Source organism: Scylla paramamosain, chromosome 46 (genome assembly GCF_035594125.1).
Source record: "Scylla paramamosain isolate STU-SP2022 chromosome 46, ASM3559412v1, whole genome shotgun sequence".
In the NCBI taxonomy this organism is placed as follows: domain Eukaryota; kingdom Metazoa; phylum Arthropoda; class Malacostraca; order Decapoda; family Portunidae; genus Scylla; species Scylla paramamosain.
In genome coordinates this window covers 5,366,089-5,390,857 of record NC_087196.1, presented here as the reverse complement: position 1 = coordinate 5,390,857, position 24,769 = coordinate 5,366,089, and the positions used below count along the sequence as shown (strand labels likewise).

Below are 24,769 nucleotides of genomic sequence, written 5' to 3'. Positions count from 1 at the left end.
ACACACACACACACACACACACACACACACACACACACACACACACACACACACACACACACAATTATTACTTGCACAATCCTTTATCCACTTCACAACAAATACTTTTCTTTTTTATCATTTTTCTCTTCTCTTGTTGCTATTATCTTTTATTATCCTTATTATCTGGTATTCATGTTTTTACTTCTGTTTCTCTCTCTCTCTCTCTCTCTCTCTCTCTCTCTCTCTCTCTCTCTCTCTCTCTCTCTCTCTCTCTCTCTCTCTTGTCTAGACTCAATGTCAGACTTGTTTTTGTTACACACACACAAACATACACACACACCTGTCCCACCAATAACACACCTGCACCTCTTATGTTTGCAGGTGTATCGGGTGCCAGAGACAGCCACTGTACTGCTGAGGTAGGAAAGTGCTATGGTTCTGTTCCTTTATATAATATTATTACATTCCTAAGATTGTTCTTTCTTATATTTTGTCTTTCTTTTCTTTTGGTTTATTTATCTATCTTATTAGTTTTATGTATTTATTTATTTGTAGTTTGTTTTTATATTTTTGTTTCTTGTTTTGATTGGTATGTATTTTGGTGTATTTTTTTTCATTTATTTATTTTATTTATTTATTTATTTTTATTTTTTTACCTATCTTGTTAAACTATAGAATAATGGGACGTAATTAATATCTTATGTTTCAGATTTTTTTTTTTTTTCATTCTACTACATATATTTTGATAAAGTGATATATTCTATTTATTTATGCATTTTATTTGCATGTGAATCTATACATTAAAGGGATATACAGTTTAAAATCTCCTGTTTTGATTTTTTGTTTTATTATTCTTGCATCTATATTTTAACAAAGGAATGTAAATATACTTTTCAATTTATTTATATTATTTACTTTTCCCTTATCAAGCTTGCAAAACTATACATTAAAGATATAATTTAAAATATCCCATTTAATACATTTTTTCTTTCTTGCATCTATATTTTGACAAGGTTATTATTTTCATTAACTGATTACTTCATTATTTCCTGCTTATTTTTATTCATCTTATTTTTATTTTTCTCTTGCTTTATCAACTATAGATTAAACTGACATATAAATACACTTCAAAATTAAGATCCTTTAAATTTGAACTTGACTGTAATTAAAACTTATTATGGCATTTTTTTTTTTTTTTCTCATTCTTTCTTTATGCATTTTTTTTTCTTTTTTAATTTTTTTCTCATTCTTTCTTTACGACGCTCTCTTGACACAAGCCTTATCTTCTTTCCAGTGGTGGCATCAAGTTTGGGGACCTTTCAGAAGATGATGGTAAGTTTTTCACACATTTCCCATCAATCTCTTCATAATAACAGCCATATTTAAATTCTATCAACCTTTTAATGATAATATTTCACAATTTAATCTTGTCCACCTTTTAATAACATCCCCCAACATTCTCTATCTTTATTTTATTTTTATTGATTTTTATTTATTCATTTATTCATTTATTTATTTATTTTTTTATCAAGCTAATAATAATAATAATGATACCCTTCTACAGTTTCCTTTTAATTATTTTCTATTACACAAGTCATTTAAAAAGTGTATTGAAGCTTTATCAGTTTTCATCAGTGTGTAATATAAAATTTAATTACTTTCTGATATGCAAGATATTTTTTTCTATCAGCTTGTGTTATGCTACTGGCTCCCTTTCCCTTGTATTGAAGTTTTGGGTAATATTAACTTCCCTTTCTTTTATTGAAGTTTTAGGCAATGAAGTATTGTTCTCCTCTTTTCCCTTGTATTGAAGTCTTGGGTAATGCAGTATTGTTCTCTCCTTTTCCCTTGTATTGAAGTGTTAGGTAGTCACAGCACCAGCCTGCCAAGTCCTCAGCTGCATACATTATTGCCACACAGTACTGAACAATAAAGGTGATTCTGAGAACTATACCATTTATATAAGTGTATCTATATATGTCATCAGCTGGCTAAGTTACCGACACTGGACAAACAATAAATAAACAAATTGATTTGAGGGCTAAAATATTTATATACGTGTCTATCTATATATGTCATCGGCTGGCTGCCTCACTGGCTTGGCTATTTCAAAAGCCTTTAAGTTGACCCTAATGACCTTCTTCTGTCTACCTAACCTAAATTGACTAAATGATCTTTGTTCTGTCCTCCTCCTGCTGTGATATTTCAAGAGAACCTCCTCAATTTGACTCTGCTTTCTGTCCTAATCAAACCAAATTTAACCTAACCTAACCTAAACAAAACCTAACCAAACTGAACCAAACCAATTTAATTTGACTCTAAATGCCCTTCTAACCTAACATACCCTAACTCCACAATTATCACCATTATCCTGTCTTAACCCAATCTAATTAATGTCCCTCATCTTGCCCCCAGCTGTGATATTTCAAGAGAACCTGCTGAAGTCAATGATGCAGATAGAGAACACCTTCTTCTCCCTCGCTGAGACCTGCTCCAAGAACTGCCTGGTGATCTGTGACCGTGGCACCATGGACGCCTCTGCCTGTGAGTGTGATGGTGGTGGTGGTGGTGGTGGGAGTAATGAGTTAGTGATAGTGATGGTGGTGGTACTGCTGGTGTGTGGGAGTAATAGTGATGATGGTAGTGTAAGCTGCTGGTGATGGTGATGGTGGTGGTGGTGGTGTATGGGAATAATGGGAGTGGTAATGGTGGTAATGATGGTGGTGGTGGTGGTGATGGTAATACATCTATCTCCACTAGTTTCCACAGTTAGCTATCCACATCCATCTCTCCACCAGTCACTGCAGCTATATATCCACCCCATCTCTCCCCCACCAGTCATCCCCGAGGAGAGGTGGGAGGAGATAATGCGTCGTAATGGCTGGAACCCCGTGGACCTGCGTGACACCCGCTACAACCAGATCATCCACATGGTGTCCGCTGCCAATGGTGCAGAGGCATTCTACTCCACCGAGGTACTGCCTAACCTAACCCAATGTGACCAAACCTAACCTAACCAAACTTAACCTGACAAAACCTAGACTAACTTAACCTAACCTGACCTAACTAAACCTAATCTAACTAAACTAAGCTAACCTAACCTAACCAAACTTAATCTGACCTAAATCAAATCTAACCAAACTTAGTTTGGTTAGATTTGGTTTAGGTTTTGTTTATCATCTTAATTTTTTTCTCTTAACTTTTAATTTCATCTACTTGTTATCTTTCATTATCTCTCTCACCTTTTTCCTTTTCATCACTACTATTATTATCTTTCATCTTTTTCCTTCTTAATTTTTGTATCTTTATTTTTCTACGCATCTCACCTTCAAGTATTATCTCTATAACCTCCTCTATCATGATTTTTTTTTTTTTTTGCATTTAAACATTTATCACCTTTTTTTTCATCCTATCTTTCATATCTTTTTATCCACACGTCATTACCAAGTGTTATTATCTCTATCTCCTCCACTTCCTCATCATTTTAGTATTAATTAATTAATTTATTTATTTATTTATTTATTTATTTATCTGTACATCTTATCACCACAACGTTCCTTTCACCATTTGCATTTATTCATCATCAGTTTGTGTTTATAAGCTTCCTCTATCAGTCTTTTATCCTGGTTTTGATGTTTATTTAGTTCATCCTCTTACTTTCATTACTTCAATTTGTAACACTCAATCTGACACTCCCCAAAAAATTACCGTAGGTTAATTGTGTTAGTTTTACAGAGAGTTTAACAATTGACTTCATGTGTGTCGTTTATAGTCAATACTTTATTAAAAAAAAATCAGTATGCCACTCCAAAACATTAACTATAAAAGGGTGTTTTGTTTACAATTAATGCCTGCAATGAGAATATACAGTAAAAGAGAAAAAAAGATTTTACTACTAAAAAAAAAGAAAAACACAAAACAGTAAAAAAACAAAAAGAAAAAATATGTACCACTGAAAAAGAAAACATGCAAAACAGTAGAAAAAAAATGCCATTGAAAAAAGAAAACACAAAACAGTAAGAAAAAAAATAAAAAAAAAAATTATACCATTGAAAAAAAAGAAAAACAAAAAAAGTTTACAAATTCAGTTAGAGGTGCCTTGCTTGCACTGTGCACTGTTTTCAGGACCACGCCACCCGCAGTGAGAACCTCTCCCTGGCACGCCACCTGGACAACCGCGCCGCCGAGGCCTGGGTGGGCCACCCTTACTTTGACGTCATTGACAACTCCACGGAATTTGACTCAAAGGTATGCCACAAGGAGGAGGAGGACTAGGAAATAATTGAGCTTGTTGGAGGAGAGGAGAGGAGTTGGAGGGCAGCAAGAGGAGGAAGAAGAGGAATAGATAAGATTATGTAGAAAATATTGTAAAAGTGGTGAAAATTAGACAAAGAATAAACGATAATAATAATAGTACCAGTAATAATAATAATAATAATAATAATAATAATAATAATAATAATAATAATAATAAATAAGGAGGAGATAAAGTTGAGTGCAAAATACATATTGAAAAACCAATAAAAATGAGACAAGACAATAAATAACAAGAACAAACACTAATGACAACACCAAACACTTCACTCCAAGAAATAAACAAATAAAATAAATAAACCAAAACTGCCCCCAAAACATAAATAAAACCACAAAACACACACACAGTACTCACCACATGCCACGGTGCCTCTCGCTGACAGATACGCCGCATGATCAGCGCGGTGTGCCAGAAATTGGGCATCGACACTGGTGACCGCCTCAGCTCCAACGCCCGCAAGGTCAAATTCCTGGTGAAGGGACCCCTGCCGCAGGACTCCGTGTTCCCAAACTTCCAGGTGAGGCGTGGGTGGTGCTGCCGGAGAGGGAGGGAGAGGGAGTGTGAAGGTGAATTCTTGCTGTAGTGAGGTGGACAGAATTGTGAAGGTGCTGGTTTACTCTTGCATTTCTGAGGTGGACAGGCAAAACAGAAAGATATAGAGAGTTTTTAGAGTTTGTTAATAAAAGGATGAATGAGTGAAGGTGCTGATTTATTCTAGCATTACAGAGATGGTAAGCCAGCCAGCAATTTATATAACCTTTTCTCTCTCTTTCTCTCTCTCTCTCCAGGATTTCAATGTGGAGCACATCTACCTGCGCACCAACTCCAGGAAAATGCAAGCCAGACTCAGGAAAAGAGGGAAAAATGGTGAGGAAACAAGCACATTATTACTCATCACTCTCTTACACATTTTATCCACCTCTTTCTCTCATTTACAATTTTTATTCTTATTCTTCATTTTCTCTGCTGATAACCGACACCACCCATCAGTATATACAGGAAATTAGGTATATTTTTCTATATCTTTTTTATATATTTCTCTTATCTATCTTATAATTTCTCACAACATTTTTATTTTATTTATTTTCTTTTATTATTATTATCGTACAGTCATCCCTCGCTATCCACAGGTGACATAACAGACACACAAGTGGATAAGGAAAATCACTGGAAAATATGTACCCCCTTCCATAATTCCTTCTATCATTCATTTTTTCCCCATATAACCTCATACATCTCTTTCTCATACACACTCTCTCCTTATTTCATACATTTTCACCTTCAATATTCTCTCTCTCTCTCTCTCTCTCTCTCTCTCTCTCTCTCTCTCTCTCTCTCTCTCTCTCTCTCTCTCTCCTTCCAATCTTTATCTCAGCTGTGTCTCCTTGAAGGCCAGACTCTGCTATCATCATTATCACAACACTTGCATTCTCCTCTCATTTCCCACACGTGTTCTGCTTTCATACCTGCCTTAAAAGATGAGGTTGTTTGTGTTTTGTTTTATTTTCATTATAGCCATATCTTGTTCTTGTTCTTGTTTTCCTTTTTTTATTTTGCTTTTGTTTTTTTTCTTTTTGTTTTATTTTTTTATTTACTTTATTTATTTATTTATATTTTTTTGTTTTTATTTAACTTTATTAACATCTTTTTTTTCTTATTTTTATTCTATTTCCTTAACTTATTCTTGTTTTTTTTTTCTTTCATTCTTTTTCTACATCAGGAAAGAATTAGTAAGTTGCTGCTTATATTGATTTTCATTTCTGCCATTACAAACACCTCTTATTTTTGTTTTTGTTATTGTTCTTATCCTGCTTCCATTCTTACTTCAAAACAGATCTTAACCTTACCTATCCTAATCTAACCTTCCCTTCCCTCCCAAGGCCACCACAACTACATTACTACATCTCTAATTCTTGTTTTTATTGTTATTATTCTTAATTCAAAACATAGATCCTAACCTAACCTCACCCCCTCCCCCCCAGTCCACCACAGCTACACTACCAACACCTGTTATATTTGTTTTGTTGCTATTATTCTTATTCTGCTTCTGTATTACTTCAAAACAGATCTTAACCTAACCCAACTTAACCTAACCTCCCCCACAGGCCATCACAGCTACACTACTAACACCACTTATTTTGTTTTTGTTGCTGTTATTCTTATTTTGTTTCTATCTTACTTCAAAACAGATCTTAACCCTAACCTAACCTCTCTCCCCCCAGGGCACCACAGCTACACACACACTATTCGCAAGCCGGAGCAGCTGGGTCAGATCGTGGAGGTTAAGACCCCCATAAGCCAGAGGGATTGGACCAACATGTCTGCCCAGATGGATGAACATCACCTCAAGATATACAAGAAGAGGCGCTGCTTCCTTCACAACAACCAGTACTTCCAGCTGGACATCTACCAGGAGCCTTGCCATAAGAGGTAAGGGAGTTTAGATTTCTACAGTATTAATGCTTACACTACCATCTGGTACATCTTTTCTTAATTACTAATCACACTGATACATTTTTACTTGTTCTAAAGCCTCCTATAACCTTTAAACTGGGTAGAAATTGTAAAATCTGTTCTTTTTTTAATTCCATTCTTTGTTGTAGATGCTTATAAAGATTTCATGCACCGCTTCTGGCGCTGTTAATTGTCTCGTCGCAATGAATCTGGATGATGTCTTGGAATTTATTAACTGCAGCATGAAACCAGAGTATTGTTGATCCATAATTTTACTGGACACAATAAATAACTCAGATTTTAAGAGAGAGCAAATAAAACTTCCTAAAATCATGTAATTTCAACCCAAACAATACAAAAAGTCCACCATATTCAGAGGGTAAATAGGATAAACACTCTTTTGAGAACCCAGCTAATTATCTCAGTGGACTTTGAAAATAGTCATGGTGTCCGTTCATTCCCATCCACCTAACCTAACCACGCTGTTCCCCAAAGGTGTGAGGGTCTGATCCTGCTGGAGACGTACACTACTCTGTCATCAGAGGAGCTGCAGCGTCGTCTTCCTTCCTTCCTCAAGATAGAGAGTGACGTGACAGGGCGGCCCGATTACTCCATGTTCAACCTCAGCCTGCGGGACGAGTGGGGCGTCACCAACAAGTTCTGTGTCAACATTGCAGGTTAGACAGTCTGGCAGCAACACACCCTGCCCCACCCTGCCCCACCATACCCTGCTGTACTCTGCTCCACTCCCTGCTTCCCTAGGCTCAATTAATACCAGTGTGTGCTGAGGTAGAGTGTGTCAGCGTGTGGTGTGTTACGCACCCATGGGACTCCTGTGTGCTCCCAGCCGTGCCTCACTCTTCTCCACAAGCAAGTGTGGCTGTTCCTCCTGGTTTTATTTGTGTTTTAGGTTTGAAATGCTGGTGAGAATTTTTTAATGCACATCAAGATTTTTTACTGCTGGTTCTTGGTTCACTGTTACCCGAGCTGCTGGCCTTCAGTTACAGCATGTGTGACTTTGGTGACAAGTTTTTCGTCTGAAATGTGAATGAAAATTAGGACTCTTTAATATACATTGCTCTGGTTTGAAATGTGGATGATAATTAGGACTTTTTAATATACATTGCTCTGTTTATGCACATTCCTTAGTTCACTGTATTTGCTGAATCACTAGTTTTACAGTTCATAACGAGCAGGAGTCTTCCAGCAGATTTTTTTGGCTTGAAACGTGGGCAGGTTAAAAAAATCAGGACTAGCATACCAAGACCTTTTCATACCTGTTTTGTTCACTCCATTCACCAAACAACTGATTAAGTAAGGCAAGCAATAATTTTTTTGTCATTTTTGCTCAACACACAAGTTAAAGACCAAGATTTTTTTTCCACACATAAAGCTGTTAAAAGTAGTAAAAGATCAAGATTTTTTTCATTCGAGCTGTTAAAAGATTAATTATTTATTTTATTTATTTATTTATTTATTTATTTATTTATTTATTTATTACACATCGTCATTTTAACATCCACAACTTAGTTCACTCAATTTCCTGAAGTGTTGATCATTCTGTTGTTCCCAGCAGTGTTGCTTTCATAGTGCTCTTTCAACACAAGCCATATGTTAGTTTATCATTGCCAGGAAGAGTTTTTATGGCAGACTTGAACACAATGCATCCTTAAATCTCTATTATTCATTTACATTAGTCTGTTTTCCCAGGATGTGTCAAAAAGAACTTAAATTCTTCAAGTCTTACATCAGTCTGTCATTCCCTGCAAGAGTTAATCATGAATATTTCTTCCTCCTCCTCCTCCTTATACTTTCCTTATTCCCAAATCTAATACATCACTACACAGCATATCAGTAGTGGTGGTGGTGGTGGTGGTGGTGTCGGCCTCACTGGTGTTTAAAAGGTTGTTGTGCATTTTGAATAAGAAGAAAGAGTGATGGAGATTATTTTTCGATTCTCATTTCCTGTGATTTGCCTCAAGGCTTCTTTTAATGCACTGACGCTTCTTGCAAACGTAAAGAAGAAAAGTAAATACGTAAATAAATAAAAGTAAATGCATAAATAAATAAGTAAGTGAAAATAGATGAGAAGTTTGTACAGTTTTCCTACTTCTAATTATTTATTTATTTATCTTAATTTTCCTTTTAGACTTCTTGAAGTACAGTTCGGAAAAGCACTCAAAAAAAACTGATACATTTTTTTAGAATGTGTACTTTGAACATTTGTACATCTTTTAAGAACCTATTTTGAAAATTAGTACATCTTTTGGAAGTTATTTTAAGGCTCTTTAATGTAAACTTGTCAAAACACAGATAGTAGTTTAAAATAAGTGCAATTCTTAAAAATAATACAAAGTACTAGTTGAAAAACAATTAACAATTATGTTTCTTTAAAGACAAAACTTACAATGAAAAATAAGACTTTTGATGTCATTCTTAAAAAAATAAAAAATAACAAAAGATAGAGTAAATAAAACAATTACAGAAAAAAATAGTGTTTGAAATAATAACTGTTTTATATTTAACTGCTTATGCTCCAGTCATTAAAAAGTGAAGCAAAACAAAAAATTCTTATACTGAGATACAAAGAAAAAAGCTAGAAAGAAAACAAAAAGGAAAATGATGCGCAGATACACAAAATTCTCGTACATCAATGTCCATCGTACAAATGGAAAAAAAAACTCTTGTACATAGAAACAAAAAAAAAAACAAAAAAAAAACACAAACATACAGAGCTAACCTTGCACAATACACAACAATTATTAGCAGTGTTAGTCACATCATAACATTTTCTGTTTAGACACCAACCAATGTAATTATTAAAAACAAAAACTGCTAAAAATTCAATGTTTTCTTTTGTCTTTTCTCTCTATCTAGATCAACCAAATGGAGATACGGCTAAAACTTGAATAAATAAAAAATTCTTATTGGGGAAAAAAAAAAGGAAAAAGGCTAAAAATTCAATGTTTTTGGAACCAACAGAATGAAGAATAAAACTTGAAGAAATAAATAAAAAAAAATTCTTAATGAGGCAAAAAAGTAAATAAATAAACAAATATACAGAAATATACAACAGATACAATAAAGAGGAAAATATGCAAATGATTTATAGTCTCCTTTCTTTTCCAACACTCAAAAAAGTTTATTAAAAGAAGCTTGGAGTTATAGATCACAAATATATGCATTTTAACACATCACCTTGCCTCCCTTTCCCACACACACACACACACACACACACACACACACACACACACACACACACACACACACACACACACACACACACACACACACACACACACACACACACACACACACCCTACCTTTCTACGAAGGCCCCTATTTAGTAACCCTTCAACACTGCACATCCACTACATTCAAAAGGCTTCAATTGAACCTACACAAGTTTTTAAGAGTGTTTTATGGTTCTAGTGACAGATTAATAAGATTTCTACATTAATACCAGGAGAAACACTCTTGAGAACCTGGCTAATCATCTCCATGGCCTTTGAAAAGAGTCGTGGTGAGAGACCTAAGCGTTTCCGAAGATGGACCCAGATTCCTATTCCTCCCTTTCTCCCTCCTTCCTTCCTTCCTTCCCTAAGTCATTCAAAGTCAACATAAATTCATTCTACATTCCATTTGTAAATTCAGAGTCTCATAGCCACCACAACCTCCCAAAACATCTATTTATGCTAAGGGTGACCAGTGTGTGAGGGAAACGATACAGTTGATGGATACCTGAGAAGTGTATTGCTGCAGGGGAGAGAGAGACAGCTGTTGGTATGAAGTGCAGAGGGGATTAAGTGATGATGAACGAGGGTTTGCTGTAGGAAGAAGGATAGAAAGATTACAGGAAGGAAGGTCTGCTGTAGGAAGAAGGGTTGAAAGATTAGATGGAGGGATTGCTGTAGGAAGAAGGATAGAAAGATTACAGGAAGGGGAGAGATTGCTGTAGGAGGAAAAAGGATAGAAAAAAACTGCACTAAATATGATGCTGGAATATAAGAAGTGCTGATATTAGATAGTTAATAACACATTACTTTTGGGTGTCTTTGAACTTAATAGAGATCAGAAAGAGGAAGGACTGAGAGAAATATAATAAAAATGGTGCTAAGAGTTGGTGGTGTTGGAGCACATAGAAAATAATATCCTCCTTTTGTGTGTCTGTTGTTTGATAGAAGAAGGAAAAAGTGCCACACTAACAACACAGGAACGTATAAGAAATTTACTGCGTTCGGGAATTATAGATACTTTTCTGTGTTTTGAAGTTATTAAGCAGTAGGGAAAAAGTGCTATGCTACAAAAGACAGGAATATGAAAGGAAGTTACGTGTTTGGGAATTACTAATACTTTTCTGTGTTTTTGAAGTTGTTTGGCAGAGGAGAAAAAAGTGCTATGCTACAAACGATAAATGTAAAAGAAATTTATTGTGTTAAGGTAAAAAGGGTATTATTTAAACTTTTCTGTGTTTTTGTAGTTAGGTAGAGGGAGAAGAAAGTGCCATGCCAAATAAGAAGCTGGAATGTAAATGAGACAGTTGCTTGTGTCAGGATGAAAAAAAAATAACACACTACAGTACTTTCTTATGTATTTTTGAAGTTGTTAGGCAGAGAGAGAAGAAAGTGCCATGCAAAACAAGAAGCTGGAATGTAAACGAAACAGTTGTTTGTGTTAGGATAAAAAGAAAATTACACACTACAATACTTATATTTTTGAAGTTGTTAGGCATTGGGAGAAGAAAGTGCCCTGCCAAATAAAAATTTTCATGATTGTAGTGAGAGTTTAACAGACTAGACACCACCAATGGGCAAAAACATCCCTGACAACCTGGCTATTCATCTCTGTGGCCTTGGAAAGCACCCCTGATGAGCCAAACACATGCTATACAAGATACAAAATACAGCAAACAGAATACAAGGAATACTACAGCTGTGCATCTTTCCTGCAGTAATACAAGTGAAAAATATCTAACATTTGTCATGTCTCAGGCCTTGGTGCAATATACATAACTAAACATACGTACATACATACATAGGCAGAAAGGAGTGTATTATTACAGAAAATACATGCTGTACTTCTCTGCTTGTCATCATCATATTAGAATAGTCAAGAATATGTTAATATTATCACTATTATGTGTTGCTGCTATTATTATTACTAGCCTAACATATTTTTTGTTTTCTCTTGTTTTGTGTTTATGGTTTGAAGTGTGTGTGTGTGTGTGTGTGTGTGTGTGTGTGTGTGTGTGTGTAGATTCACTCTTGCTGTATTGCCTTGTTGTTTTTCTGAGTGAAATGTGTTGCAGTGGTGAAATTCAAACAAACTAAACAAATAATAATAATGGGTAAAGATGAAGGAAAGGAAGAAATTTGATGAAAAAGAAGAAAAGGAAGAAGTGAATTTTGGGATTATTTCAAGCATGTTTTGTTTTTTGAAAAATAAATAAATAAAACACAGGTGATTATAGAAAAAATATACAAAGAATTCTGTCAAAACAGAGAGAGAGAGAGAGAGAGAGAGAGAGAGAGAGAGAGAGAGAGAGAGAGAGAGAGAGAGAGAGAGAGAGAGAGAGAGAGAGAGAGAGAGAGAGAGAGAGAGATACAATATTACAACTACCTATAATATTAAGAGTCTTGGCTGTGGTACTGATAAAAAGACAGTGTGAATGGGACCAGTGAGAAGCATAACACTAACAATACAATACTAACACCGGGCAGGAAGAGAAAGGAATGAGTGTTATGGAGTCAGAGGATACAAAACTATTTATACAGTTACTAATAAACAATTAACATTACATAATACAAGAGTGGGAAGAATTAAAAGAGTAAAGTCATAGTAAAAGAAGTAGAACTATTTTTTTATGTTATCAAGTCACAGAAAACTATGAAAACTATTTATATTGTCATTGATAAACACAACATTACACTGGAAAGGAAGGAAAAGATTTACAAGAGTTACCATTCAAAGGAAAGAAACAAAGCTATTTATTGTTGTTAATTTATTGTTGTTAACCATTGACATGACACAGGAAAGGAAGCAGAAGATTTAAGAGTTACTGAGACACAGAAAAAAAAAAAAAAAAAAAAAAGTATTTATATTATTAGTAAGTCACAGGAAAGGATATAAAACTCTTTCTAGAGAGAGAAAAAAAAGAGAAATATTTATATTATTAGTAAATCACAAGAAGGATATAAAACTCTTTGTAGAAAAAGAGAAGTATTTTTATTAGTAAATCACAAGAAAGGATTATAAAACTGCAGAAAAAAAAGAGAAGTATTTATATTATTAGTAAGTCACAAGAAAGGATTTTAAAACTCTTTGTAATGCTAAGATAAAACAAACAAACATGAGACAACAAAGTAGAAGGTTTGTGTTGGAGTGACAGGAAGGATACAGGAATATTTATAGTGTCGATGAGTTGCACAAATGAACGTGTGACTATTTGTATTACTTTTCTGTATGATACTTTTGAGTGTGATTTAATTAGCTGAAGGTGACGTCATACCTGTACCTTCTCTGTCAGGCTGTGTTCCTGTCCTGGGCTTGCTGTGTTGCCTCTCTCCCTCTGTGTCACTCAGGTGGATGTGAGGGAACCCACTGTCAATCTCAACAGGCAAATCAAAACCTGATCTTTGGCCTCACCTAACATTACATAATCCATAACACAATGCACAGAAGTACCTCATCCAATGCATAACAGAAAATAAAGAAATTTGCAACATAAAACAATTTTCAGAACGTAGGATTCAGTATTTCGTAGTTAAAAATACATATGTATATTAAAACTTAATTGACTAATTTTGCATTATTCTTAATTTGTGGTTATTTGTGGTTATCATTATTACATATTAGTATTGTTATTTACTGTTGGGGGACAAGATGAAATTCAGTGTTTTTACTTTCAAAAATACTCAAAACTGACAAATCTGGCATTACATTCAATTTACACTTGTCGGAATTAAACCGTTAAACTTTTTTTTATTATCTTACTTATTATTTTATTGAATATTTTTGCAAGATAAACTTTTTTTATCATTTTACTTATTATTTTATTGAATATTTTTGCAAGATAAAATTTCAGTTGTTTATAGAATTTTAAAAATCAAATAAACTAATTTCACATTACATTGAATTTATGATCAGTTTCCAAAGTGCTTATCTATACTCAGAGAGAGAGAGAGAGAGAGAGAGAGAGAGAGAGAGAGAGAGAGAGAGAGAGAGAGAGAGAGAGAGAGAGAGAGAGAGAGAGAGAATCACACTCAACAAATCGTCAGTGTTAACAATGCAAGCAGTGTGACAGGAAGGTACTCAAGTGACAGCGCCTGTCAGTGTGTTTGAGTCATAATTAATTTGGTTTGTGTGTTAATAATGTTATTCCTTTAGTGTGTGTGTTAATAATGCTTTTTATTTATGTTAGGTATTAATTTGGACCTGTCTGTTAATAATATAGTTCTTTTATTTTCTTAGTAAGTCTGTTCATAATCTTTTTTTTAGGATAGCTATTTTATCAGGTTCTCTCTATCAAGTGTCGTTCTTTTAAGATGTTAATGCAGTCCTTTGTCATAAATGCCGTTCGTAAATTACTAATGGAGTTTTACGTCTGTTATTAATGCCAGCAATGTTATTCTTTTCATTCGTTTAAGGTAAGAATGCAGTGTTGTGTTATTAATCCAGTTTGTGATTAATGAATGCAATTTTGTGTATTATGACACCTAAGAACTCTAATAGAATGACTCTTTCCTGTGACCTTATTGATGGTGTTCCTTTAGGATGTCTTTACTCTCACACTACATACGTTTGTTACAGCTGTTCAGACGGAAGCTTAAAGGAATGGTCGTTCTTTTAACGTGCTGTGTGAATGAATGATTGCACAATTGTAAAGATATTCTATTGAGGAAAATTTTTACTCTATATTATCTACATTTGTTATTAATTATTCTAGAATTTTGTTGTGTGTTCATATTAGGGAAATTTTAAAATATGTTGTTGTTGTTGTTGTGTGTGTGTGTGTGTGTGTGTGTGTGTGTGTGTGTGTGTGTGTGTGTGTGTGTGTGTGTGTGTGTGTGTGTGTGTGTGTGTGTGTGTGTGTGTGTGTGTGTGTGTGTTGGTTCCTTCAAGATTTAATTGTGATTAGAGAAATTTTTGCTTCTTTTTTGTGCATCAGTTTCCTTAAGACTTAACTGTGATTAGGGAAAATGTAGCTATGTTTTTGTGTGTTGATTCCTTTAGGATTTGAGTGTGAACTAATATTACAGAAGTTTCAGCTTATGTTTTGTGTACTAGTTCCTTTAGAGTTTGACTGTCACTAGAGAACATTTATAGGTGATATTTTGTGTATTGGTTCATATAGGACGTGCGTGTGACACACACACCACTCGTGTTACAACAGACCACAACTGTTGCCGCCTGTGTTACAAAGACACCAATGTATGTGACGGAATGCTGCAGACTAACAAGCAACAGCATCTTTCTGAGTTTAATATAAATATACATACACCACAACCCTCTTCATCACCTTTCTAAACAATAACCCGTGTGATTTAACTCCTGTGTGACCCAAGACAGAGATAGGCGGGAACTGGTTCTCAAACAGAGTGGTGGATGAATGCAACAGACTCAGTAATCAGGCTGTTAGTGCTGAGTCTGTGCAGAGCTTTGAAAGGAGACTACACAGATTTATGGATGGGGATGACAGGTGGAGATAGGTTCAAGATTTAAAAAAGAGATGGGAAGGAATTGGTTGTCAAACAGTGGTAGATGAATAACAGACTCGGCAATCAGGCTGGTAGTGCCGAGTCATTAGGGAGCTTTGAAAGATTAGACCGATCTGTGGATGGCAATGACGGTTGGAAACAGAGTGCCACGTTTAATACCGGGACTGCCAAATGTAGGCCTGACGGCTTCCTGCACCAACCCTTGTGTTCTTGTGTGTGCTGAGTGCCGAGCAATGCAGGGGGTGTCACTGCATCACTGAGAATCCCAGGGCTTCATACACCCAAAGCTTGAAACCCCCCAAAAAAAATAAAAGCACAAAAAAAATAAAGAAAGAAACTTTCTTGGGTAGTCATACAAAAATAATACAAAAAATAAAATCTTAACCCAGAAAAGTGCAGGCAAGAAAACAACAAAAAAAAAAAAAAACTTTGCTGAATATATAAAGATAAATGCAGGTGAAAATAAATAACTAAATAAAACTTTCCTGGGTAGTCATACAGCCACCATTGCACACAAACACAAACTTGGCCCCAGAATTGTACGGAAAAAAAAAATCCCTGGGTAGTCACAGTCACCAACACAAACACAATACAAACTTGACCACCCCCAAAAAAAATCAAGCAAAAAAAATAATACTGAGAAAAAAAAAAAAACTTTTCCTGGAATCATACAGCAAATATCACACACAAACTTAACCCAACAAACTCATGCACTTAATGCAATGAAAGAAAAAAGATGAAGAAGCAATTACCAAACCAAGCTGTGACACCAAAATAGAGCAAGCCAAGAATAACACCAGACACAACACAAGCAGCACAGGCATTCTCCCTCCCTCCTGGACACGCTAGGCTATCCCAGTGTGCGGCGGAGTGTTGTAGGGAGTAGTGAGAGGCAGGGGTGGCCGGCTAGCTCTCCCCCTCCCCCCCATGGCTCGTTATAACAGGTGAGTGTTGTATACCTTGCCTCTTCCCTCACCTTGCCTCAATAATGCCTCACTGGCAGGATGTATATATTTTTATCTATTTTTATTTATTTTTTTTTCCAGAAGAATTTAATATTTTTTTTGTATGTATTTTTTATTTCTTTTTTTTTCAGTGATTGGGTATATAATGTTTTTTCTGTTTTTTTTTCTTTTTTTTGAATGGTAGGAGAATGTTTTTTTTTTTTTTTTTTTTTTTAGTTTACTTTATCTTTTCACTGGTGGGAGAAAATCCAAATCAGCACATGTTTCTGGGAGTATAAATGTAAGTTAATCATATCTCTTTCATTCTATTCAATGTTACTTATGCTGAGTCACGAACTGTATTCTGAAACACTTCCACACTGCGACTCCACTATATTCAAAAGGCTCTAGCTGAAGTTATATGGGTTTTTGAGGGTGTTATTTATGATTCAAGTGACAGATTAACAAGATTTCTATATTACTAAAGGAGAAGGAGTTTTGAGGACCCAGCTAATCATCTCTGTGGCCTTTGAAAACAGTGAAAACAGTCGTGGTGAAAGAGCAATGTTTCAGAATAAAGTTCCTAAACTGCATTGTCCCCATCCGTGCGTTGATGAGGATGCCAACCCAGAATATACAGGTAGTGCTTGGGTAAGCTAGTAGTATGTAGGACACACACACACACACACACACACACACACACACACACACACACACACACACACACACACACACACACACACACACACACACACACGGAACAACTAATGCATGCCCATGTTGACTATTAATACCAGCTGCCTTCACCAGCACCACTAACCTGCTATCTTTACTACACCATTAAAGGGTCACACTGCCACTCTACATAACAGTACCCTGCCTGCCTCACTACTTGCTGCTGTGTGCTTCAGAGGTATACAAGTTATTCATTCTTCCCTTGCATTATAGATGTATTAGACTGGCTTAGAATACAATAGTTGAGTGTGTTGTAATTCTTATGTTGGTTTTGTTTATTTTGTTTATAAAATGTGTTGTATTATATTTGCTTAGAATACAAGAGTTATATGGTTTTTCTACTTCCTTACTTTAATTTGGTTTATAAAAGAGAAATTTGCTTAGAATACAATAGTTAAATGAGTTATGATATTTCTTTATGTTAATTTTGATTTGTAAAAGAGAAGCGTTGTATTATATTTGCTTAGAATACAATAGTTGTATGTTATTCCTACTTCCTTATGTTAATTCTGTTTATAAAAGAGAGATGTATATCATATACAATAAAATCCCTCTCATCCGGCATTCGAGTATCCGGCAGCTTCAAGTATCCGGCACATTTTTCCCCGAGCCTTAAAATCAATAAAAAATCAATGTGTACTCATAAAATCGATTAAAATTCCCGTGCGAGGCATACTTTGTCCCCTCGCCACCAGAGCGCACTGCTTCGTGCCACCTGCGGCCCACTGCACTGTGTTTACTCAGTGACTCAGTCCCGCATGTGCACTGTTTATCGCCTGACGCCTTCATCATGCCTAAAGTTGTAGAAAAGAGGAAGCGTGTTGTGCTTACACTTAAGCAGCTGATCAGATCAGCTGCTGATTAAGATCAGCTGATCTTTGTTATGGTAAGATGCGTGAGTGTAGGGTGGTGATTGTGGACATAATTTCACTTCTATTCAAGTATCCAGCAATATTCAAGTATCCGGCATGTCGGCGGTCCCATTGATGCCGGATAAGAGGGATTTTACTGTATATATTTAATTTACTCAGAATGCAATAGTTAAATGTGTTATTATATTTCCTTATGTTAATTTGGTTTATAAAAGAAATAGAGAAGATCTGCTGAGAACATAATACCTAAATGTGTCAGACTTCTTTATGTTAACTTTGGTTTATAAAATACATGTCTTATATCAGAATACATTAGCTATATATATATATATGTGTTCTAGTTCCTTATGTTACTCTGGTTTATAAATGTGATATATTTGACTATCTTAGAATACAAAAGTGAAGTCAAAACACACTTCTTAGCAACACACTTCAAATAATCTATAGTGATCTTTGTAGGTCAGTCAGTCAGTCTGTCTGTGTCTGTATGTATGAATGTATAAATGTAGAGTTAGGCAATATTGTTTTGGTTCTGTCTTGGCTCTGTCAAGTTTTTTACTGTAATAATCTCCTCTGGTTCTGTCAACACACACTTGTTTTCTTAATAACTTGTGATCTTTGCATGTCTGCCTGTCTGTCTGCCTGTCTAAATGCAGAGATAAGGAGTTTTATTTAATTTTGGAAGCTATTATTATTATTCATTTTATTTTTTTAGAGTATCAATCTTTCTTTATTTGTCAAGTTTGATCTATGCATGTTTGCCCGTCAGTCTGCCTGTCTGTCTGTATGAATACAGATATAGGCAGTGTTTTGTTTTGGTTAGGTTAGTTTTTTTTAGTGTGTCTATTTCCATTGTTGAAGAGTATGCCTCCTTCAGTCATCTTCAATTCATGCCTGTTTGTCTGTCTATCTGTCTGCCTAAATAGGCAGTGTTTTGTTTTGGTTAAGTGTTTTTTTTTAGTATTAATGTTACTATTTATTGTCACGTTACAAAGATTCAGAGCTTCTATAAGGGTGAATCAGAACACTCTGTCATGTACAGATCTGCCACCATCCTTAATAGACATTTTAAATCTTTATTTTTTTTTTTTCTTACTTTTTCTTTTAATGAAATGGCACTTTGACTTTTTTTAATTTCCCCAACTTTTTTTTAGCATTTTTTTATCTCAATACTTCAGAAAAAAAAACCCCACATTCAGTTGAGATAGGAAATATTACTTTTTATATAAGTGCATATTTGTACATGTGCATAGTGATGTAGCAGCATGTTTCAAAAGCCTATTGCAGTAGTGGTAATTTTTTTTTTTCTCCCTGGTTTGCCAAATGTCACAGTTTATATCATATTAAGTTATTACTGTATTTTAAATCATGCAGTAATTCTCTCTCTCTCTCTCTCTCTCTCTCTCTCTCTCTCTCTCTCTCTCTCTCTCTCTCTCTCTCTCTCTCTCTCTCTCTCTCCTTCCACTGTGTTACAGATTTCATCATACACTTGTACAATCAATTAAACACATTTTTCTCTTTTCTTTGCCAAATGCTACACAAAAACAATTATATTTAGTTCACATATTACTGTACAATACAACCACACACACATATTTTCCTTCCTTCATAAACTTCTACAGCACTTCCTCTCCTCTCACTGCTCCATCACAACAAACACTTCACGCACCACACACCTTCACCTCAACACCTCACAATGCACTCCTTCACCTCACCTCCTCTCTTTCTACCACTTATTCACTTCCAATCATTTGATCTTCACCTTAACATCACCACTTCACAAAACCTAACCTCTCTTCCTTGCACTTAATCATTCTTCACCTTATACCTTACAAAAAACATTATTAATTAACCTAATCTCTCTCCCTTATACTCAATTTCACCTAACCTAACATATCAATTTCACCTAACCTAACATAACCTCTCTTAATTTAACATCCCCCTCTCAAAAACACCAACCTAAGCTAACCTAACCCCACCTCACAAAACACCTAACCTAACCTAACCAGCTGACTATCCCCACAGTTGCTGCAGACCACAACGAACCAGCGTGTGGATCCTGCCCAAGCTCAGACCTTGACCTGCACCGCCGCCAACGCCCCGACACGTCCCCCAACTCCACCCTGGCCTCCATAGCGCCCTACAACCCCATCCTGCCCTGTGAGATGGAGATGAGGAACAAGGATGGGGAGCTGGTAGTGGGATCTGCCCCGGCCAACCCTGTGTGTGTGGCAGCCACTCCCATCCGGATCACTAATGGGTTTAATGCGCCGGAACACTAGTCTCGGTGGATCTTAGGCTGTGTGGATGATGGGAATAGGATCTGGGAGGGTTTTGGATATTTTGTTACATGAGGAAGAGGATCAGGAAAGGTTTATCAAATGAGGAAGAGGATTTAAGTGTTTTTAGTTCATGACGAAGAGGTTTTTGGTGTCTATCTCACAGCAAAGGGGATCCGGCCATTATTATTTGGTGAGGAAGAGGATCAGGGAGTGCTTATCAAATGACAAAAAAGGATTCAGGCATTTTAATCTAGTGACAAAGAGAATAAGGAGCTTTTAATCTAACGAGGAATAGGATCAAGAGTTTTTGTTTAAAGGGGAACAAGATAAAGGAGTTTTTATCTATGATTTTTTGGGTTTTAATCCTAGAGGAAAGAAATCTGAGAGTTTCTGAAATGGCAAACAGGATGGAGGTGGTTTTGTTGATTGTTGAAGAGAAATGTAGGAAAGAAGAATGAAAGAGAGGAAGGAAGGAATGAAAAGGAGAATGGAAGGAAGAAAAAGGAGAATTAAAGAAAGGAAGGAAGGGAAGAAAAGAAGAATGAAAGAAAGCCAGGCAGGAAGGAAGTAATAAAAATGAGAATAAAGGGAAGGAAGGCAATAAGGAAGCCATAAAAAAGAGAATGAAAGGAAAGAAGGAGTGAAGAAAGAAAAGAAAGAATAAGTGAAAAGGAGAATGAAAGAAAGGAAGATAATAAGGCATAAATGAAGAATAAAAGGGAGGAACAAATACAGAATACTCTAGTTAGGAATGGACAGAAGAAATGAGTAAATAGATGAATCATTATGCGTAGAATGAGTGATAATAGAAATGCTAATGCTGTTATTATATGCATAAATTATTGTGATATTGTGCCTAAATGTAGTGTGTGTGTGTGTTTTATCAGTTTTTTTTTTAATGATATGTATGTATGTATGTATGTATGTCTATTGTACACAATCACACACACATACATTTTTCCATTATCAAAATATATGCAAAATCTCTCTCTCTCTCTCTCTCTCTCTCTCTCTCTCTCTCTCTCTCTCTCTCTCTCTCTCTCTCTCTCTCTCTCACCAATACAAACCTTCCCCACAAATAAACCAGGTATCAGTGTGTATGTGTATATAAATATTTACCCTACTCCCCCTGTGTGTGTGTGTGCATGTGTGGACAAGTACCCCAGCACTGTATCTTGTCACATGTACAGCGGGCTCATTAAGTATGTCAGGAAGTGAAGCTAGTGATATATTTTATAGAATGTGATGTCACTTACTGAGCCAACTGTATTTGTGGTGGTAATGATGGGAGTTCAATTGCATATGCTGATCAACACTTCAGGCTGTGCAAGTGGCTGGATTTAACCTGACCTAACCTCAGGTGACTTAACCTAACAGAACCAAACACAACTTAACCTCATCTAACCTAATCCAGCATGAAATTACCTAACCTAGGCTGAAGTAACGTCACCTATCCTAACAAAACTCAACCTAACTTAGCTTAACAAAACCAAACCTAAATTAGCCTAACAAAACCAAACCTAACTTAACCTCACCAAACCTCACTTGACCTAATCTAACTTAACTCAACCTCACTAAAACTAATGTAGCCTGAAGTGACCTGACCTAACCTCACCTCACCTAACCCAACCTAACCTAGAGTCACTATATGAAAGGCTTAATCAGTTTCTCAAGTACAGGGCATTACAAGCAGATGTAATTAAACTCTAGTACTGCATCACCATATCATATCCTTTATAGTGTATTTTGCTGCATTTCTTTGTTCCTGTTTCGGTGTGATATGAAGAAAGATGTGTTATGTGTTATGTGTTATTGTTCTCTTGTGTGTAAATGTGATATTTCCTGCTGTACTGTGCGTCATGTGGCTTTGCTTTGAAACACGCAGCAATGTAACCTGTATTTCCTCCCAGATCCTTAGCTAATTGGGGCAGGTGAGGACACAGGGAAACGGGGACACACCAACTGGCACCCCGACACTGCCGCCAACTGATGCCCACTCACTGACTGGCCTACACATTCCCTCTGATCTTGTTATGAAATGTGTGACAAACTAATATATTTCTGCCATCATGGAAGTGTAAGATACCAAATAAAAATCTGGTTCCTTATTATCAAGGGTTAGAGGAGACATATTAGTTTATCATGGTATTCAAAACAAGACAGGAGAGTGTAGAGGAATTAATGAGTGAGAGAGTGGCAATGCTTGTGTGTGTTAGTGTGTGTGTTCTGTATTAGTTCCACATACTTCATGACATACAGTACAGCAATGTGTTTACTGTGTTACTTATTGGTGTGGTGTGTATGAGAGAAGAATGTATTACTTCTGTGTGTCTGTGTGTACAAGTGACAATGAGATGCGCATGTGTGATTAAAAAATATATATTTGCTCAGAGAAGTATAGTATTTATAGAACATTACAGACATATTTATTAGTGACATATATTTATGCATATGTAATCTATAGTCATGTGTTTATTTGAAGCAGATGTTTGTCAAGTCTCAGTTTGACTTTATGGTAGATGATGGGTGGAAATGGAACTCAACTGGCTATCTTGATCTTTATTCTTACTTAAGTTTTTTTTGGGGGATAGGGTAGTTAAGTCAGCTTTTTTTTCTATGGTTACTTTTATATTCTGTTTTTCCTACGACAATTTTTCTTTATTTTTTTTTAACAGGGGAAGTTAAATCTTTTTTAATCTATTTTCCATTCTTTAACTTTTTTTTTGAGAAGGCAACTTTTAGTCTTTTCTGTCTGGCCACTTTTTCTTTGTTTTGCTTTTGAATTCTTTCCTTGATTTCTTTGGGGGGGAAGAAAATTAAGTAAGGTTTTTTTCATCTTTTGTTTTCTTTTTCCCAGGCCACTTTTTTTTTATTTTCTTTAACTTTTCATAGAAACAAATTGTATGTTTTCTTATTTTTTTTTCCTTCCTCCCCCCTCTCTCTCTCTCCAGCCAGTTTTCTAAAATGTAATATGAAAAATAGACTACACTCAGCCCATCACATGAATAACAGTGTGTATATACATCAAAAAACATGAAACAGTACATCTTTTACAAATTTGAAGCTATATTTTTTATTCATATTTACCTACATATTTCTTTCTTTTCAGTATCCATACGAGGCAAACAGTATGCATGATCGAATAAGTGGAAAGTAAATTATATACATGCAGTACTGTCGACTTGTATAATGAACGGTTTTATTTAATTGTTTATTTCATTCTATTTATTTATTTATTTATTTTATTTAATTCTATTTTTTCAAGCAGAGATGACCACCAGTGTTCAGAAAACCCACACTGGACCAACAAGACACATGGTACTTAATATTTAAACCAACACTTCAATACCTCATCACAATACAGTGCCATTATAATATTAAAAAAAAAAAAAAAAAAAAGGAATGTACTTTATCAAGATTTCAAATACTTTCTGATCTGTTGCATTAATAAAGCCACAAATCTTAACTAATATATGTTTTTTACTCAACCTATCTATTACATTATTTTTTCCCATAATCCCTTGCCAATTTTCACTCATTTTTTGTACTATGCATATTACCTGTAGCCTTTGAAATGCACAATCTTTAACCCTTTCACAGCTACCTGGTGCATCTTCCATTAACCATTAATTAATCACTGTGGGCCATTCCTTTTCATTCTACAGCCATCTTCAAACATTATAATGGCTTCAAATTGTAAAAACGTATTCTTTTCATCCCTTTCAGATAGATCTCAACATTGCTTTTAGTAGCGCAAACTGTTCTATATCACAGTGAAAGGCTTAATTTCCTCTTTAATCTACCTAACTACATTCTCACTCCTCTTAATGTCACTAGAATACAACCACTGCAATAACAGGGTTAATACTGATGGGCGTTGTGTGGTATAACTGTTACAAATTCCGGAACTATGAATGTGGGTGGAGTGGAGGGGAACAGAGTGAGGAAGCCACAGCACCAAAACCTTGCCAAATCTGTCAGCAAATGGTACGTGCAAGAGGTGTGGGTGCAGCAGTGTGCGGTCTGGACACCCATCGTGCTGCAGGGAGGTTTGCTCAGTACTCTGGGGTCCGGGAATTTAAATGCAGGTGCTGGGTTCCGATAAGTCAGATCTTGAGTTAAGCTGGATCGGCCTTCCCCACGCTTTCGAATCTGTTCAGGGACCAGTATCTCTGTAGGACTTTATTATATTGGAGTTTTGTTGCCCTTGGCTGGTGCTCTTCCTGCATGGATATATATATATATATATATATATATATATATATATATATATATATATATATATATATATATATATATATATATATATATATATATATATATATATCCTTCTGGAAACTAAGTAATGCTGGCAAGTAGTCTGGAGTATTTGTTCTGAAGACTTGCCATTGCTTTCAGCTATAATAATACCACATCACACACAAACACCAGTAATCCTCCGGTGCTGCGTGTCACTCTACAGCAAATT

The 24,769-nt window shown here is 35.5% G+C and overlaps 2 protein-coding genes across 3 annotated transcripts in view; one reads left to right on the top strand and one right to left on the bottom strand.

Annotated features, from left to right (window-relative positions):
- Positions 1 to 4,791, bottom strand: part of LOC135094611 (structural maintenance of chromosomes protein 1A-like) — a 33,074-nt gene extending 28,283 nt beyond the window's left edge. The window contains exon 1 of the mRNA XM_063994854.1: positions 4,652 to 4,791. The gene's annotated coding sequence lies outside the window, so the exon portion shown is untranslated. The remainder of the gene's footprint in view (positions 1 to 4,651) is intronic.
- LOC135094612 (TRPL translocation defect protein 14-like) overlaps positions 1 to 23,771 on the top strand; it is a 35,161-nt gene extending 11,390 nt beyond the window's left edge. For both annotated transcript variants that reach the window (XM_063994855.1, XM_063994856.1), the window contains exons 3-12: positions 364 to 401; positions 1,277 to 1,314; positions 2,398 to 2,526; positions 2,821 to 2,957; positions 4,108 to 4,230; positions 4,680 to 4,814; positions 5,086 to 5,164; positions 6,520 to 6,727; positions 7,247 to 7,428; positions 20,045 to 23,771. In XM_063994855.1, coding sequence (XP_063850925.1) covers positions 364 to 401; positions 1,277 to 1,314; positions 2,398 to 2,526; positions 2,821 to 2,957; positions 4,108 to 4,230; positions 4,680 to 4,814; positions 5,086 to 5,164; positions 6,520 to 6,727; positions 7,247 to 7,428; positions 20,045 to 20,301 — 1,326 coding nt within the window. In that variant the 3' untranslated portion in view covers positions 20,302 to 23,771. The remainder of the gene's footprint in view (positions 1 to 363; positions 402 to 1,276; positions 1,315 to 2,397; positions 2,527 to 2,820; positions 2,958 to 4,107; positions 4,231 to 4,679; positions 4,815 to 5,085; positions 5,165 to 6,519; positions 6,728 to 7,246; positions 7,429 to 20,044) is intronic.
- Positions 23,772 to 24,769: the final 998 nt, after the last annotated feature.